At 39.9% G+C, this 19010-nt stretch overlaps 1 protein-coding gene across 1 annotated transcript; it reads left to right on the top strand.

The window, feature by feature from the left end:
• The first annotated feature begins 1014 nt into the window (after positions 1-1014).
• Positions 1015-18684, top strand: SLC22A7 (solute carrier family 22 member 7). Its single transcript, XM_007437704.4, has 11 exons — positions 1015-1426; positions 4583-4686; positions 6520-6674; positions 8134-8302; positions 11720-11843; positions 13438-13553; positions 13652-13866; positions 15629-15737; positions 16654-16860; positions 18252-18352; positions 18451-18684. The coding sequence occupies exons 1-10, from the start codon at positions 1052-1054 to the stop codon at positions 18313-18315; spliced, it is 1638 nt and encodes a 545-aa protein (XP_007437766.3). The 5' UTR covers positions 1015-1051; the 3' UTR covers positions 18316-18352; positions 18451-18684.
• Positions 18685-19010: the final 326 nt, after the last annotated feature.

Here is a 19010-nt window from a genome sequence, read left to right as displayed (position 1 = left end):
CTGCAGCCTATGCACTGGTCTCCCCAGATCCCTCACCAAGAATGATGCCATATGGTTAGAACTTCCATAAAGTTATTGGATATTGAGCCCTTTACCTCTGAGCACAAGAATCAGGAATCATGGGACTAAAAATGGTTATAGACATTTTTTGGCACCTACTTTTGGGCATACTGAATTTATCACCTCAATTTTTCTCAATAGAATCTTCAAACATAAGAAGTCCCAGTATGATATGTAAGGATCAAAGAACTATCAAGCATGTGGCTGTGTTCACATGACATGATTAACAAGGCTAATGACCCTAGTTTACTTAATTAACCAGCTTTCTGAGTGGAAAATTGAACAATAAACACCTGGGCCAAGTTTGCACAACCTGTTACATTAAACTGTGATTAGTTAGTTTACAGTTTAGTTATAGAACGTCCTCTATGTCCCATTAGAATGTTTGAACTGGCCAGCAAGTTTCTCCTTGGCTGACCTATTCCTATGCTTTGGTTATTCTAGGGCAACCTTGTACAAGCTTTTTTCTTTCCAGTGTGTTGGATGACAACTCCCATCATCCCTATCTAAGTGAACAAGAACAGTGAGATGCTCTGGAAGAAAATTGTTGGCTATGAAGGTACTGTGGCCTATATGTGATTTTAGTGACCTGCATGGGCTAGCATTTAACTTTACAGACAAGGAGAGAGAAGTATATATTGTATATCTAGCCTGATTCCTGGAAGCATTAAAGGTTATTAGTAACCAATAATACCCATTGTGTTAAATATTCTCCTATCTCCTAGCCTTCTGTCCCTACTTTTTCTGTTGGACATCTTTCTTTCATGTCTCAGTAACTATGATTTCACTGATTCTGGCTCCATCCAGTTCTCACTGTGAATAAACCTTGGCACAGTTTCTGCTGGGAGGGGGAAAGACATATTCTACATTTCAAAGTCCACAAAGACTTTGTGAAAAGTCATGGAATCTAGTTCATAGAGAACACAACATCAGCAGGGTTTTTCTTCTCTGGCATCTCAGCTCTTATGAGCAAACAAGTGACTTAGCAAAGATGAACTTTGAAGAGCTCCTGCAAGAAGCTGGAGGCTTTGGGCAATTCCAGATCTTAACACTACTTCTGCTGTGCCTTCCAAGGCTCTTCCTCCCCTTGCATTTCTTGCTGCATAACTTCCTAGCAGCCATCCCAGGACATCACTGTGTCATCCCACACCAGCACCAATTTGCCAATCTTACTAAAGAAGAGGTTCTGCTCATCAACATTCCAAAGGATTTGAATGGAGCGTTTAGCTCCTGTGAGATGTTTTCTGAACCTCAGTTTCACCTACTGCTTAACAACTCCCATGAATTGACCAACATATCTGTCCAGAGCTGCCAGTATGGATGGATCTATGATCAGTCCCAATTCATTTCCACTATAGCTACCCAGGTAAAACTTCAAATTAGTTTTGATTATCTGAAAATGCATCAGAAAAAGGCAAGAAAATGAAGTATTAAGGGGTGAAAGAGACAATGGTTGTTATCCCTCTCCTCACTTTTTCCAAAATCTTTGGAAAGGCAGTTTATGTGGGCAATGTATGTATTCTCCTTAGATAATAACTTATCCAATTATATATTGGAATTTCTTATTCATTTAATTCTTATTTCTAGCTGAATTTGGAGGACTGCATGGATCATATCCATTCCATCTTACTCCTGTTTCTCTGTTAATTTACTTGACTGAGATTGTAAGCTGCTTAACAGCACGGTCCTGTCTGATTTTGTCTATGTAATACTGTAAGGCACAATATATGTGATAAAGTTATTACTACCACTACTAATATTAGTGCATATGTTGCCTGTACCATTAGGTTGTTTCTTGATCCATTTTGATCACTTTGGAAACAAGATTTTATATCCTGAAATTTGAGAAAAGTTGATGAATATATGTACATTTCACAGTTTAAGAAAAATAGGGAAGAAGCACTGAAAAAATGCTTTGCTAAACATTCACTTGGGATGAATGGAGATAATGTTTTCATTCCCCCTTTTGATTTATACTTTAGGTTTATGCATTAGGTAGAAAGAGGTTTAAACTTTCAAACTTTTGCCTCCCCCCCTCCAAAACCTGGGAATATAATTTGAGGATATTTTTGAGACTTTACAATTAAATGTCTCTTTACTGTACTTTTTTCATAGGACAATATCAGGATTTACAACTGCTTTGAAGAATGAGAACTAGGAAAAGGTGTTTTTCTCTCATTCTTATTTCTGGATATTAGGCATGCGCGTGCACACACACACACGCACACACACACACGGATGAATTTGGGTCAGAGAAGTTTGGATCAGCCTTTGCATTCAGAGACGGCTGAAGATATTCAGCAGTGAGAGAAAGTAACTCGCCCCCAGTGCAACTCTGGTCTATTTTCATCCTTTCATAAGTGCCAAGGCTAAGCAGTCAGAGAATGGAGTGTCTGCTCTAAATGCAAATGGTTCTGCGCAAAGCACTGAATGTTTCCAGGCATGGCTTGGAAATCCTGCAGAGATCTCGTTACAGTTATCAACTATAGGTTTTCTAAGTATGCAATTAATCTAGCCCAGGAACAGTACGGCCATTCTGATGATGTATGTTGTAATCCCACACATTTAGAAGGTACCAGATTGGGAAAGCTGGCCCAAATGATCCAGAGCCACAATATGACTTGATTATAAAGAAGCTGATGATCTTCCTTAATTCCTTCCAGGGAATGTGGTTTACTTAGTTCATTTATTTTATATAAAATATATGTCCTAGTCTTCTAATGCATGTACATCATTGAAGGTGATTTATGGTTGTGCATCACGTAAGCCTAGAAAATTAGATTAATTCAGTAGACCATGTGTTAATTGACTGTGACTTTAGCTTGTCATGAGAACACAGCCAATTTATTCTGAGATCTGGCAACAGTTTTGAGGATGGATGTGAAAACCTTTCTATATAGTCTATAAAATACACTATATAGACTAATATAGCGTATATTTGTTTTTGGTTTGTAGTAAACATTAATTCTTCCATGGCATTCCAAGATAGTACATTTCTTATTTACTTACTTACTCCTTACTTACTCTTACTCCTGGAATCTCCAGCATATTCTAATGTGTTCTCTTTTTCCTGTTGATTTGCCAGACACCCATTTCTACTGAAGCAACAAGAATCTGAAATGTGCTACTGAGGTCTATCCCATTACTAGAAAGAGTCCTGCCAAAGAAACAGAACATTTGTTGGCCCAGAGCAAAGATTGATTTAGTCTAGAAAACAGAAAAATCCTGTTTCTCACAGTGACCAAATAGATGCTTCAAGGAAGTCCATCAGCACAGTGTGACTACAATAGCTTTCCCCTGCTAGCATCCATGTACCACCAGCACCTGAAGGGCACTGTTAGCAGACATAAGTCATAGTCTTTGAGGAGCCTGTTCTCCATGCATCTCTAGTGCACCAAATTGGGTGGCCATCAAAAACATTATTAACACTCACACTTCCCAGCAGATTAAACGGCTGATTTACTCTACAGTTCAGTTAACTCCCTTAAGTGTTAGAGAGTTAATGATTTATCATTGCATGGCAAACTTCCTTCCTAGCAGATTATCTGCAGCACATCAGAAGCTTTATGGAAAATAAATTCATTTAAATTTAAAATACTTGCACTGGCATCTCTAAAGGTAGACCAAATGCCTACTGCCCCCCACCCCCAGCTGAAAATCAAGACATTGGCAAACCCAACTCTGCATTATTTTGTGTCTAATAAAGGGGCCTAATTTTAATTTGAATGAATTTTAGGGTGTTTGGGTAATACCTAGAGAGGGGTGATTACCTCGCACCTCAGTTTAAGAGTGTGGAAGGAAAGTAGATTTGTTCTGTCTGTTCTACGAACCAAATTTGGATCTAATCTGCTAATTTGATCTCTAATAATATAATATGTGGTGATTTCAGTAAAAGTGGCTTGTAAATTCTGCATGTTCTGACTTTTTGATATTTCCCTGATTTAAAATGATTTAAGTACTGCTATACAGGGATATACCTACAGGGCTCTTCAGGGCTCTCCCACTTGCACAAATGAGAATTAGGAGTGTTCAGGGTGAGTGCAGGGATAGCCCAAGATCTTTTGGCTTCTGAGCCAAAGAAGAACATGGTGCCTACCTCTCATTCCATGTAGAAAAGCCACGGTAGTTGAATATTCAACTTCCAGTGAATGTTTCTTCAACAATGACTGTGGAATAACATCTTCCACAGCATCTGAAGGCAGCAGTTTACTTTAGGGAAGTAGGAAAGGCTGGACTGTATGGTGCTGTCTCCTCCAAAGTCCAGCTGCTGCTGTTCCCCAACAGCTTCCATTCACTCTGGTTAATGGTGGGGGCAGCCCTGGTGATAACGGGATTTCATTATCTACCCTTTGGCATAATAACATCTACTGGCAGAATGGTACCTTTGGATCCAACCCATAGAATTTGCTTAGTAGGAATGCATAATCTTAAAATGTTTTATCACCTTCTGTAAATTATCATGAACATGAAACTTACTGGACTACTGAAAAAGAGAATCATTAAATGAATGCCTATTTTCCAGTGGGACTTGGTCTGTGAGCGTAAAAGCTTGAACCAAGCAACTGCTACCTTCTTCTTCTTCGGAGTGATGCTCGGGGCTGTGATCTTTGGATACCTGTCAGACAGGTAATTTGGTTCCAATATTTTATCTAGATATATGTGCACCTGAGGATGTATCTGAAGAGTATGCTTGCAAAAATTCATGCACAGGCAAGAAAAAATGCATGGATGTGACAATCCAACCCCCTGGATCCCTATACACAATTCCCCAGTGAAAATACAGCTCTTATGCTCATCCATTTCTATTTTCAGCCAAAGCTTAGTTGTAGAACCAATGGTTGTTCAGAGCCAATATCCAGTATGCTTCCAAAGCATGACTGGAAGATGTTAGAAATTTTGCAAAATTCAGAAGAGAGACAACCCCATACTAGATAGATAATAACCTGACTTACTTTAAAGTAACTTAGCATACTAATATTGTCAAAACCTATAAATAACATTACCCGACCTGGGGTGTAAAACTCTAGATAGTCAGTAGACGGCAGCAAAGTATTGATATTTTGGTATATCTTTGCTGCCATCTAATGGTTGTTGGAGCTCTGCAGCCTAAATCTGGTAGCGCTAACATATGGGTCCTTTGTCAGGCAAATGATCAGATGTTTTTGCAATAGCCAGGAAATACCTGGATCTTTTTGGAATGTTCCAACAGGGGCAAACTGTTGAGGTCAATGTCATAACTTTCCTCATTCCATTTAACAGTGATGTTAACAGAGTAGTGTTGGAAACAGAGGGACGCAAATAGCAAGGGGAAAGCTAAATTAGGAGCCGTAAGGCAAAAGCTTTCAGGAAGGCAGCAGGGCATTCCCCCGAAGATCTAATTGGGGGCAGGGATCTAGGCAGTTTGTCTTCATCTGTATTCATATTAGAAGAGCCCGTCTGGTGTAGTGGTTAAGGCACCGGGAGATTGTGAGTTCTAGTTCTGCTTGAGACACAAAGCTAGCTGGGTGACCATGGGCCAGTCACTCTCTCTGAGCCCTAGGAAGCAGGCAATGGCAAGCCACCTTCAAAATCTTGCCAAGAAAACTGCAGGGACCAGTCCAGGCAGTCGCCAGGAATCAAGACTGACTTGAAGGCATATCTATATCTATATCTATATCTATATCTATATCTATATCTATATCTATATCTATATCTATATCTATATCTATATCTATCTATCTATCCATATTATTCTTTTGTAACCAAACCAGACCAAAAATACACCCCCCATAGTAAAAAGTGTTATAGTCTTGAATGATTTTTGCTTCCCAAGAAAGCCACACCTAACCCTAACCTGGGTAAATCTGGGTAGATCCTGCCTCTTGACATGTGCTAGAACTTTTAATCCCATGTTTTTTTTGGGGGGGAGGAGCCTAACTTCCAATTACACATCTGCAGAACAAGCTCCCGTCTCTCTCTCAACAAGAACCACTGAGAGCAATAATTTAGACTGCATGAAAAGACCAGCGTAGATGCAATGCCACAGTAGATACTGTATGAAATAAGTCAAGAACAAATCAAATGGGTACTATTATTCCAGGTTTATTTATTTATTTTCATTTATTCAGATTTAATGCATCTATTTCTGCTTGTGTACATACCCTACTGAAACCTAGTAGCTGCTCCAAAATAATCTTTGTGCTATATTTTTGTTCTTGGGCAGGTAAAAACCAACTTGTTTAAAGTACAAGATATGCTATTTTTTTACCTTGATACAGATTACTATTACATGAAGTGTTCTTGTCAAGCACTGATTCTGCTCCTTCAAGAACTCTTTACTTGTTTGGATAAAAAGTGAACCATTAGCCAATTTCCCTGAAAGCACGATTTGCTGCTGTCATGACCTGTGGTGGGAATCCGGGGATGACTTGCAAGTTGTCTCCTTGGTCACAGAAGTAATGTTTCTTTCTATGGTGCCAGGTTTGGTCGGAAGAGCATGCTCCTGGTGTCCTACTTGGGGACCCTCATCTTTGGGGTGCTGAGTTCTGCCTCCGTTTCCTATAGTATGTTGGCAGTGACACGGACTCTGACAGGGATGTCTATCTGTGGCCTCTCCATCATCGTAATACCGCTGGGTAAGCTGAGGAGAGGGTCAAGGTGGGCCGTTAAAAAGCAAATATGGATAAACAGGAACCCGCTGTGCAAGGAAAATCATGGATACGAAAAATGCACTTGATTTCTGCATGCTTCTTGTGGAAAGATGAAAGAATCAAGTGTCTTTTATGTAGTTATGGATCAGAGGTGTCAGCAGGGTATGGTTAAAAAAGTCAAGATGGTGGCCATGATTGGACATAAAAAACACGTGGAGCTTTGATGACATTCTTTTACCATACCCTACAGATACCTCTGGTTTGGTATCCCTGCAAACTGAAAGCTAGCCAAATACTGGCCACATTACAATACCATGATGGTATCCTTTGTGAAGAAGAAAGAAAGAAGAAATAACAGAAAGAGAGCTTCTAGTCCTTATGGTCTAGAGATGTATGGGCAGTAAAGCTAACCTGGGAATCTGGGTAAGGCTGGGCAAGAATTAACAGATGGGCCTGTGATAACCTATATCCTTCCCTCTAATTCTTCGAAAGTGGTTGGAACAAAGGATTTATTACATTACAAATCTGAAAATGTGTTAATTACTGACAAGATCAGCTCAGTACTCATAAATCCACAGGAGAAGAGGGGCAAAATTTGTGTGGGCTGATTTTAGTAAACTGAAAATTGCCTTCATGCTCTTTGCTAATGTGAGATATTTTCCCCCTGGACTGCATCATCCAAACTTGGGTGCACAATTAAAAAAATAAATAAATGGAAATGTGGGTGTATTAACCCTAGCATGAGAATAAATAAGACTCAATCTTATCAACAATTCCCCAGAAAGGTTAAAAAAAAGTAGACATGAGAAAAACATGTTAAAACAGAAGCAGTTTTTTAAAATCATAAGCAGCACTCTTACTGTGACTGAATAAAGAAAGCTGTGGGATTGAGGTGGACCAGGAAGGGGTATATGAGTGAAAAAAAAGTGTGAAAAAGCCAAAAGTTTCATCTGCAGGATAGAAAACACATTCTAAACTGAGCAAGTAGACAGAGGGCCCAGATTCTTTAACTGTGTGCCCCAATTTTGCTATTTTGCACTTTTCTCAGTGAAAGAAGATGATGAGAGAATACACGAGGGTTTTCCTAAAAGTTGGAAATAAAAAAAATGAACCACAGGCTGGTCCAGATGTACTCACTGGCCCTAAAAGTTTGCAATTCTTGATTTAAAACAAAATCTGAAATCCAAGGAATACAGTTACAAAGTAAACTAACAGTAAAAACAACAAAGACAGAGTCAAAGAGGAAAACAAACTGATGAAGAAAGCTGCTAATCTGAGAAGGACAAATTACATCTCAGTTGCTGCAGAAGCAAAGACTGAGATTAAGAGCTGTAGGAATGCACCCACTGAACTGCAATGTCTCGATCTGTCCTGCTCTCCCAATAAAAGGGAGACCCGGCTCTGTGCACACAGGGGCTTGCTGAACACCGTTTCTGTCTTCCAGGCATGGAATGGGTGGATATAGAACATCGCACTACATCAGGGGTTATCACCAGTCTCTTCTGGAGTTTTGGAAATATGCTTCTTGCTCTGATTGCCTATTTGGTGCGGGATTGGCGCTGGCTGCTTCTCACCACCTCTCTTCCGTGCATAGTGGGCATCATCTCTATATGGTGGGTGAAATCAGGTTTCTCCAAAGCTCCTGCACAAAATCATGTTAAACTGGTAAAGGAATAACTGGTTTGCCTTGACTTCAGGGCAGGCCCTAGACCAGCACAACCAAGATTTGGGGTATTTGAATGTTGTCGAAAGAATTCATGGTGCTTTTGATGGTGGGACTTTGGAAACACAAAGTTGCAGGCAGCTAATCAAAGGCAACTTTGTTTCTAAGAAAGGTCAGCATCAGGGGTGTCCACAGGGCATGGTCAAAAAGTCAAGATGGTGCAATTGAAGCTCCACCCATTTTTATGTATATCTTGTTAAAATAACAATAAATGGGTGCTTCTCTCTGGGACAAACTTGCACAACAAAGTCAGAGCATAGTACCCCAAAGGGCCTCACCCACTTTGGCTCATGGCTTGCAACCTAAAAAAAGCCACAAAATTAAAATATTAAGAGAAGGGTGTTAATCTGTGCCCAGCATGTTTGCTATAAACTGAAATGAGTGATCCAGCAGCTTGTCCCAAGTGTTAATGACCCATCGTTTCACATTTTTTTAAATAAATGATAGAGCAAAATAAGCATCTGGTTGAACAAGAATTGGGCATTACTCATACAAGTAAGGAGAAAGTGTGCATAGCTTTCTTCTGTGAAGCCTTCTGGATGTCTATGATTGTTATTTAGAAATCCATCATTTTAATATATTCAAATGTTCAGATATGTTTACATATTTAACTCTGCCTTGGCTTTTAGATCAGCATCAAATTAAGATTAACATTATCCTGCTTCAAAGTCCAGGTCAGAGGCCCTGAAGTAAACACTTCTCCTCCAGACAGTCTATTCTGTCTTGGGACTATGTTTCCAGAAAGTAGAACTTTGCTCTTGTTGGAAGAATTTCAGCACCTTTAAAACAACACCTTCTTTTCCTCTATTCCTTTTCTGAGATGGTAGTCAGAAACAGACACTGATGCAGTCAGTTTCTCTTAGCCTAGAGGAACAGACAGGAACAAGCCTGAAACTATATTTAATTTTAACTGTGGGGCTCAATATACCTCCCATTTCTACAAGACTTTGGGTGGTTTACAAAAATAAGGAAAAATACATACAAAAAAGACAGGAGCACACAATATTAAAACTACCTACTGGGCAATCTGCAAACCAGTACGTTCCAAATACTTGGAGAACAGTCAGGTTTTAAGCAATTTGTGAAAGGCTAGCAATAGTTGTAGTATTTTTATTTGGTATGCATTTGTATCTAAGTGTGGCATAAGACTTTTTCTTTTCTTCCAATAGTCCTGCTTTGAAGTTGGTTGGGCTGAGAGTCAGTGACTGATTCAAAGTCACCTAATGAGCTTCCATGGCTAAGGGTGGAATAGTGCCTGGTTCAACACATTAACACTACCCCACACAGGCTAGGAGGTTTTGAGTCCTGTAGGACCTGGAAAGCAAGGTGCTCCATGTATTGGGGCAGTTACAGAGCAGGCATATCATAAAGGTCCTATTCCTTGGACTTCATGTTGGTTGAGACCCTCCTTGTAGTAACTGCATGGGACAGGCCAGATTTTGTTGCATCCTGTAGGTACCCAAATTGCCTTAAACTGCTTGGGGTTTCACTCTATCTTACACACAGAGAACTTTACCCTGAAAATAGCAACAACAATAATAATTTGTAATGCAGTGGCCTTGGAGGCTAAAGTTGCAACCAAGAATGGCAGAATGGAAGAGTGATAGACATATTGTCAGAGTCTGCACACTCAATCCCAAAGTTCAGTAAATCCTCTGGAGTCCAAAGAGTTCCATCAAAGATTTCTTTATTCAGGAGAAGCGTACAGCTTCATAGTTTGTTGAGTCTAATTCTACAAAGCAAACCCTTGTCCTTTTAAGCCCAAATCCCCCCCCCCTTCTATCTTTTCTTTCCCGCTTGAAACTCTTCGCACCTTGCCCCAGTTCTCACACCTCTTGGCCTTGGATGCTTGTTTCAAGATAAAGATAACGGCACCTGGCCTCCTCTCCCCCCTTTTTATGGCAGGTCAAGCAAGCGGTTTAAAATAACATTCCCACCATTCCACTATTCACCTATTGATATATACTTAGCAATAAAAGTAAAGCAATAAAAAAACAAATGAAGGTTCTGGCTTGCGTAGATCCTGACACATATTCCACAAAGGGAATTCATTCTCTACTGCATTGCGCTTAATGTCTAAGCATTAAAAATCATCAGCACTGATCATCCATCCTTGCCCTCTCCTCTTACTTCAAGATGGTAGTCTTTGTGAGAAGGATCTGGCTGTCCTGGTAGGCCACAGATTAAGCATGAGTCAGCAGTGTACTGCAGCTGCTAAAAGAGCCAATGTAACCTTGGGCTGCATCAGTAGAGGTACTGTATAATGTTGACATCACAGGAAGCAATTGTTCCACTCTGTGCTGCACTGCTCAGACTGCACCTGGAATCCTGTGTCCAGTTTTGGTTACCATAACACAAGAAGGATGCTGAGGAAATGGAAAAAGTGCAAAGAAAGAGCAACAAAGATGGTAACAGGCTTGGAAGCTAAATCCTATGAATAATGGTTAAAGGTACTGGGTATGTTTAGTCTAAAGAAGAGAAGGAGATGTGATAGCAATCTTCTAATACTTGAAGGGCTGTCACAGGGAAGAAGGTGTGGATTTATTCTCCATAGTGCCTGAGGGTAGGACAAGAACCAATGGGTGGAAGATTTACAGAGAGAGATCCAAATTTAAAATAAGGAGGAATTTCCTGGCTATGAGAGCTATCAAGCAGCAGAACAACCTGTCTCCTGGAGCCATGGGTGCTCCATCCTTGGAGGTTTTCAAGCAAAGTTGGGCAACCATTTGCCTGAAATGGCCTGAGGATTCCTGCATCAGGCAGGGGGTTGAACTAGATCATCTACCTCCCTTCCGATCCTCTGATTCTATGAAGAGCTCAGTCTGTTGAGCTCAGTTGATGGGATGCTTCTATTATTTTCAATAAGCCAGAAGAAACTTGTATATATCTGCTCACAAACATGACTTTAGCAGCAAAGTTCTTTAGCAAACATACCTTATGACTCAGAAGGATTTTTAGATGAGTGAGCAAAGCATGCTGCATGTACATTTTCAGCTTTTGTGGGAAGTTTTCATAAAGTTGTTGTGATTACAACGTGACACTGTGTGTGACCAGATACTTTGGTCAGTTCTGTAGCTGTTCATCATAGTCATGAAGAGGATGACATGGGCACACAGCTTGAGGAGTTTTAGCTAGAGCAGTGTTTTTGAAACTTGGCAACTTTAAGATGTGTGGACTTCAACTCCTAGAATTCCCCAGCCAGCATGAAGCTGAAGTCCACACATCTTAAAGTTGCCAAGCTTCAAAAACACTGAGCTACAGAATAGGTAGAGAATGAGATCTTTTTTTCCACCCTCCCCTTTCATAGGTGGCTCTCAGAATCTGCCAGGTGGTTGTTGGCCAAAGGGAAGCTGAAACAAGCTCACAGACATTTGAAAAGATGTGCCAGAATGAACAGAAGGAAGGAGTTTGCTGACAAAATAAATCCTGAGGTATGTCAAGACATCAGTATCTAAAAACTCAAGAGATGAAACTGATCTTTTTGGCCCCCCTCATCCCCCTTGTTCCCCCAACTGCTGTGAAGATAGGATGGGCAAATCAGTCACAGTCACTTTCTCTCCATTCCTTATTTTTGCAAATTTATCCAGTTTGCATTCTTTCATTTTTTCATTTTCCATTCAATTTGGGTTTGCCCATTGGTAGTTTTACATTATTTTTAAGTAAGATTGCATTTAAAAGTATATGTAATTTTGTACATATTTCTCCAAGCAAAGGCATTTTTGTCTGCAGTTTTATCTAACATGCACAGTTTCCCCAAACAATTTTCCTTCTATGTTTATGCAGATTTTTATCTAATGTATATTATTTTTTTGAGTGGCAAACTGCACTGCAATATGTGGAGAGGTGCCATTTTGAAGTAATAACCCAGACATGAAATAAAAATGAAAATTTAGATGAGTTTGCATTTAGATGCAAACTGAACAAATCTTTCTCCCATCCTTACATGAAAATGACACTGAGGAGAGGTAGACTGGATCTACTCTTGGATACACAAGGTAGAATCAGCTGGTCACATTTTATCCCCTACTGGAGACCTCCAGTTCTCTAGTATTGTCACCACTAGGCATGGCTTGGTCCAGCTTAGGAAAGATTGGGCACTCCTTTAGCTTAGATATACAAGGGAATAGGGAGTATCTGTGAGGTGTTGGAGAAAAGAATGGCTCATGGCTCAACTCTGCATCTCCTCAGAAGCTATCTTGAGGGTAGAGGATAGTCATATTATCAGTGGTGAAGATTTAGCTGTCATCAGCTTCTTTATGATCAAAAAGAGGCTCATGTTATTTTGTCCTTCCTCTCACACAGCTAAATAGCCTACACTGACAGGACCACTTTCCCAATTGGCTCACTGTCATTTGGCCTTGAGGTGACCTGAGACTAGCTTCTTGGTTTCCCTGTTGCAATGACTGAATTTCCCGGCAGGAGACAGAATCCTATCCTATCTCTGGGGTTGGCTTCACACCTCATGTTAAGTCATAATGTGTGTTTGATTTTGAATTAGCATTTTTGGGTGACCCCAAACACTGTGGTTTATAAACTGAATGTGTTGGTGAATCTAGATAATTGGGTTTATTCAATAAATCATGACTTAGCATGAGGTATGACCCCAACTTACACATGCTCCCCTGTTGAAGAATTGAAACACGTGAGGCCAACAGCAGGGGGGTGTTTCCTGCTTTATGGAAGTCAGTCTTCTATTTATGTGTGTCCTACATCTGAATAGGACACAAATTTGGTTTAAAGATAAAACACTAGTAGAAGGGAGACCAATCAGTAGTCTGCCCATGGACAGCAGACTCAGCAAGCACGTAGTTCTACAAAACATGGTCTTCCCCATTCGGATGATATATCAAATTCCTATGTAAATTGCGATACGGTTCAAATAAGTAGATTTGTAGCTCTACCAATAATTTAGCAAATGCAGCTTTAATGGCAGTGTGTGTTTTTGTATTTTGATGATACATTTCTATTCTTCTTTCCTGGCAATGCATGAGTTGGCTACTCTAAAACCCAGCTTCCCTTCCTCAGATCTTACGCAAGACCGCAGTGGCAATAGCACAGAAGTCAGATGGGAATTATTCCTACATCAGTCTTTTCCGAACACCAGTACTGAGAAGGATTTCCTTTTGCTTGGGAGCTGTGTGGTGAGGCACACTTCTTCTTGACGTCTCTTGGACATTTTTGTCCTGTTGGGGTGTGATTCTGGAGTACTTTGCTCTATCTTTATCTCCCCATCCTTCAGGTTTGGAGCAGCTTTCTCCTATTATAGCATGAGCATGAACATCACTGGTTTTGGCCTGGGAATGTACATGACCCAGTTTGTTTTTGCACTCATTGAGGTTCCTGCCAAGCTCCTTGTTTTTGTTGTGGTGAATCGAGTTGGACGAAGGAAGAGCCAAGCCTGGTCCCTCATCCTAACTGGGTTATCTATAGGTATCAACATTATCATCCCAACATGTAAGTGGTTTTAGATAGATAGTTTCATTCTCCTCCCTCCCTCCCTCTCTTTCTCTGTTTCTCAACCTCAGCAACTTTAAGAAGCATGGACTTCAGCTCCCAGAAATCCCCAGCCAGCATCTTAAAGTTGCTGGGTTTGAGAAACATTGATCTATCTTATACATCTGGGGACTAATCACTACAGCAAGGCTGATTGAGTAAATATTATTGAAAATTAATTCCCCAAAACAATTTTTTATTCAAGAGAGCAACTTTCCCCAACTGGGTGACCTCCAGGTATCTTGGCCACAATTCAGAGAGTTACCCACATCTGAAAGGTACCAGATTGGGAAAAGACACAATTAAAACAAGTAAGACACTATGTACATAGCCTTTAGACCATGTCATAATTGCCTATCAATCTCAAGTTTGTCTATTTTCAGGGTAGGCAAACTATTGCCTTTCAGATACTTTGGACTAGCTGGATGTAGTAGAATAGCTGCATTATTCCAAGCTGGCCACTGATAGTGGGACATGATGGGAATGGTAGTTCCAAAATTTGAAGGCTATAAAGTTACCTGGCCTAGTATATCCCAGCAAGAACAGTCTTTCCTGAGTTCTGGACAAGAAACATGGAGGAAGTCAGGATTTAAATTACCTGGAGAAATCAAAAATCAGGAGCTGCCTGGCAGCATCTTTTCCAACTAAAACATTTTATTAAAAGGCATAACGTAGGGTTTAAATTGGGATGAGGAGGGTGGGGCTAAGGGAGGAGTCGTCAGGTTGGTAATGAAGATGCAGGCTGCGTGTGAGACAGATTATAAGTACCTTAACAACTAACAACTGCAATGTGTTAACAGCCCATTCTTCTTGCTTGGAGTAGTCAGGGATTTAACGTGGCTATTTATTTCTGCTTTTGTTTTTTATCTCAGTTCTATAAATTGCTCACATTATATTATTGTAAATATAGCAAGTTAGACAAAATCTTTCAAATTTAGTTCAGTATTTATTCAACTGGATGCAAGAAGAAATCTTAACTATTTGTATCTGCATACAATTAATATTGATTTTGAAAGAGTGATTTATTTCACATTTACTGCCAGGAATATCCACATCACTTACTACCTTTAAACTCTGTGTCTTTTGTGGATCATCAGGTCAGATCAGAAAGTTTGAGTGACTTTGCTGAGATTTTAAATGAAAACAAAATGCCTTTTAAAAGAATTCTGATGCAATTTCCTTAGTGACAAAATTAATATCTTGCTATACGTTGTCCATGTGAGTATAGTGACTTACAGGGTAAGCTTATAGGATACATTAAAACCTCTCTTGGTTGTTCTCAGCTCAGTGTAGAGCTGCGTTGTGTCAAGATTATTTGGGTAAAAGCCCAGCTTTCTGGTCTAGAAAGTGCAGCCTACACAACAAGGGCAATCCTCCAGCCCCATGCTCTAAATGTGCAAAAGGGCTATGGATGTGGTGAAGCAACAACACCAGCACCAAGATCCTAACTTGCACAAGCAAATGATTAGTCTCTACTTGCAACCCCTAACATATGATGAACATGATCAGCTTTCATTGCAGCACAGTGTTTCTTAAACTTGGCAACTTTAAGACATGTGGACTTCAACTCCCAGAATTCCTTAACCAGCAGACGCTGGCTCCCATTTCTGTCTTATCAGGTAATAAGTGCCAGGGACAGTTAAACATCGGTGGGATAGCTGTAATGACACAGTATGAATCTGTGCTTCCCAAGATTTCAACTGCACCTCCTTTCTCATCCCAGCTCTGGGGATTTTGCGCTTGGTGGTTGCCATCATAGGCAAAGGATTTTCTGAAGCCGCCTTCACTATAGTCTTCTTGTATTCTTCAGAACTCTATCCCACCATCCTTAGGTAAGAAAGAGATCCTTCTGAGATGAATGATTGGTTGCATTAATAAGTGCTGGATCAAGAAGGCCTTGGGTCTGACCGAACAGAGCTACTGCTATACTTGTTCCAACAGTCCTAAATCCCAGTGTGGGCAATCCACCCACCTCTCCTCAGCACCTTTTAAGAATTTGCTTTTCTGCACGTAAGATCATGCAATGCCATTTGGGGCCTGAAACTGCAGTGCTGAATAAATAGATCACTTAACCAATATTAATTATTTATTAATTATTAAGAATAGTTTTTATCTTAGAGCTGTAACTATACTGAACTCTACTGTACAGTATAGTGCAGTATTAATGCAGCATCAGGGGTTGTGCAATATGGAATGTGAAAGTTGTGTTTTATGTGTTTTATGTGTTCTATGGTTTTTATATTTTTAAAGCTGTACTGGGGTGGCATTTAATTTCGTTGTATGAGAAGTACAATGACAATAAAGATTACTTTGACTTTGACTTATTTCAGAGGTACTGTTTTTAACCCAGACATAAATTACTTAATGATTTGATTCACATGTCTTTACTTAGATGATGATATGAAAAACTGAAATGAGCAAGCAACTGTGTGTGTGTGTATGTGTGTGTGTGTTATGTATACACACACACACATATACATACATAACACACATTATATATATATATATATATATATATATATATATATATATATAATGATAACATTATCAAGTGTCTTAATATGAGGGTGCTTTTGAAGTGCTCACATCCTGCTCATTAGCTTGTTCCTCTTACAACTTATATTATGTTCTTAACAGATAAACAGAGGGATGCAAATGTTGACCTAAATCCACACATCAAGCCTATCTTTTGTGTAGTTTGAACTCAGCTCTCAATCTCTTTTGATTGCTTCCTTCCTTTGCTTCTAGACAGAGTGGACAAGGATACTGCTCCTTCATGGCACGTCTAGGAGGGTCTGTGGCTCCGCTTGTCTTCCTACTGGATAGCATATGGAAACCTCTACCCCAAGTGGCATATTTTGCCATGGCAGTACTGTGTGGTTCATCAGCCTTCTTCCTCCCGGAGACACTAGGCATCTACCTGCCGGAAACTATAGAGGACATTGAAAAACAAAGGTGTGAATGGGATTCTCTAATTAGAAGACTATGTGACTTGCTAAAAGTTTCACATTTTTAAAGCACAGCTTAATTTCTTCCCATCTTTCCATCAGTTTATCATTTTTTTTAAACTTATTTGAAAAGTCCTAAGCATGTTTGAGTAAAATTTGTTCTGTGCACAGAAAGACATATAATTCTTCTATACAATTTTCTTAGTATCCACATTTGTTAGCATTTGCTTTTGGTATTGTATCTTCCCCAACTTGGGCCAAATCCTTTGATCAAGAATTGCATATAAAACTAGAAGTGTTCATACCAGTGGATAATTGCACAACTAAACAGCATATGAGTTCACATATTGGTTAAGGAAGTTAAAGTCTATTAAACTTAAACATAGAGGTTAGCGTTGGAGATGGTAGGAATCAGAGATTTTAGTGAAGGTCTAAAAGGGATCACCATTAGGTAGCAATGTAAATTACTTTCCATTCATCCACCAGTGCAGATAAATATATGATCTAACAGGATCTAATAAATAGTACTCAGAAAGAAGTCCCTTAGTAGATAGAAAGACAATGCCACACGGTCGCCAGACTAATAAATGGGCAGATAATCGTTTTACCAAAGAAGAAAATGGAGGGTTGTCATATCAGACGAGAGTCAGAGACTTCTGAGCTGAAGTCCAAGGATAAACTGCAGTACAGGATAAGACGGATGTGATAAAGTGGACCTATTTGGTCTACTGGGTTTTTTTGTTCTGCAACAGACTATGCAAATCTCTCTCTGGAAAATACATAGAAAATAAATTATGTTAGACCTCAAGTGGCAACTCAAAAGATAAAAGGTTTTCATATAGAAAAAGACTCCGTACCTATAGAAAACTAGGATGTCAGGGATATGGTTAGGCTAAAAGCCTTTCTCCTGATAACTAGATTTCTATGTGGAATTGCCAGAAGCCTTAGGATTGGGTACCCCTGCTGGGTGTGGTGAGACACTGATTGCAAAAGGGATCATTTCACATGAAAGTAAGTCTCAGCCCCTTCAGACCGGCTACTGGGTCCTCTGGGGAGGAATGAGTGAAAAGAGCTTGTTGAAGTTGAGACTTGGCCCATAGAAAATAATAACATTTAATTTCATATTGCCAACTGTATTGTATTAGGTCCAGTGAGAGTTAAATGGAATAATCCATGTTGTGACAATTATGTTTATCTTAAATATCCAGAATTGGCATACAGTAGAACTGATTTTTTAAAAAAAGTGGTATCTGAAAAACATCAACCTTATTTCTTCTGGGACATTCCTTCTGGGATAAACCTTCTGGGACTCTGCCCTTGTTATTTTCTTTCAGTCAAGTTTATTTTCAAACAGCATCAATCTCTCTTTCTCTCCCCACCCCCCCACCCCCCCTTTAGCTCAGAAGGGAAGAAACAGCTGCACAGAGACGCACCTGAAGTCACACCTCTGCAATTATCATAGAATTGACCTGCTGAATGGTTAGGCTCACTCACGGTAGGTAAGTGAAGCTGCACAAAGAGGTGAGGTAACAACATTTCCTTGCAGGGCCTAAACAATAAAGTGAATAATGGAACCTTCTTTTGTATGATTCCTTAGCAGGCAAGCAAATGTTTGGTGGATCTTGAATCTCCAGATCAGATGCTTTGCTGTCATAAATGCTCTTCCAATTGGCATTCTCCAGAAGTGGTGGGAACTAGCAATATCCAGTATTTCCAGGCCATGCTTCAACAAGAAGATCAAAGCCTTCAGGAATGGGGGTCATAAAAATAAAGTAAATAAGGAAACACACAAGTATCCAGTAATGTTATGTAGGGTGTTCCCTTATTATTCATCCACACAATAAAAGACCTGACACTTTCTGGTGGGGGGGGGTGGGTGTACAGTACAGGTCTTCGTAAGGTGGGGGGGTAGGGAGCAATGCTGATTGTGATGCAGATGCTGCAGTCATCTCTCAATTTGTTCTTCAGAGGATCCTATTCCTTCAACTGGGGGCATGGCAAACTGTTCCAGAGAATTCCTTAGGTGCAATAAAGGGACCTTTTGGACATTAGTTTGGGAAGACAGTTGGCAGATCCTTAAAAGTACACTTCTCCAAAGAACTAGATAATGTAGATTAATATCTACTACAGTACCAGGTAGCAAGGAAATTCTTTTTC

The sequence above is a fragment of the Python bivittatus genome, unplaced genomic scaffold, assembly GCF_059951505.1.
Source record: "Python bivittatus isolate LINGU-HERP-01145 unplaced genomic scaffold, Pbiv_v1 ctg000020_np1212, whole genome shotgun sequence".
Taxonomy (NCBI): Eukaryota; Metazoa; Chordata; class Lepidosauria; order Squamata; family Pythonidae; genus Python; species Python bivittatus.
This window is presented reverse-complemented; position numbering and strand designations above follow the sequence as displayed.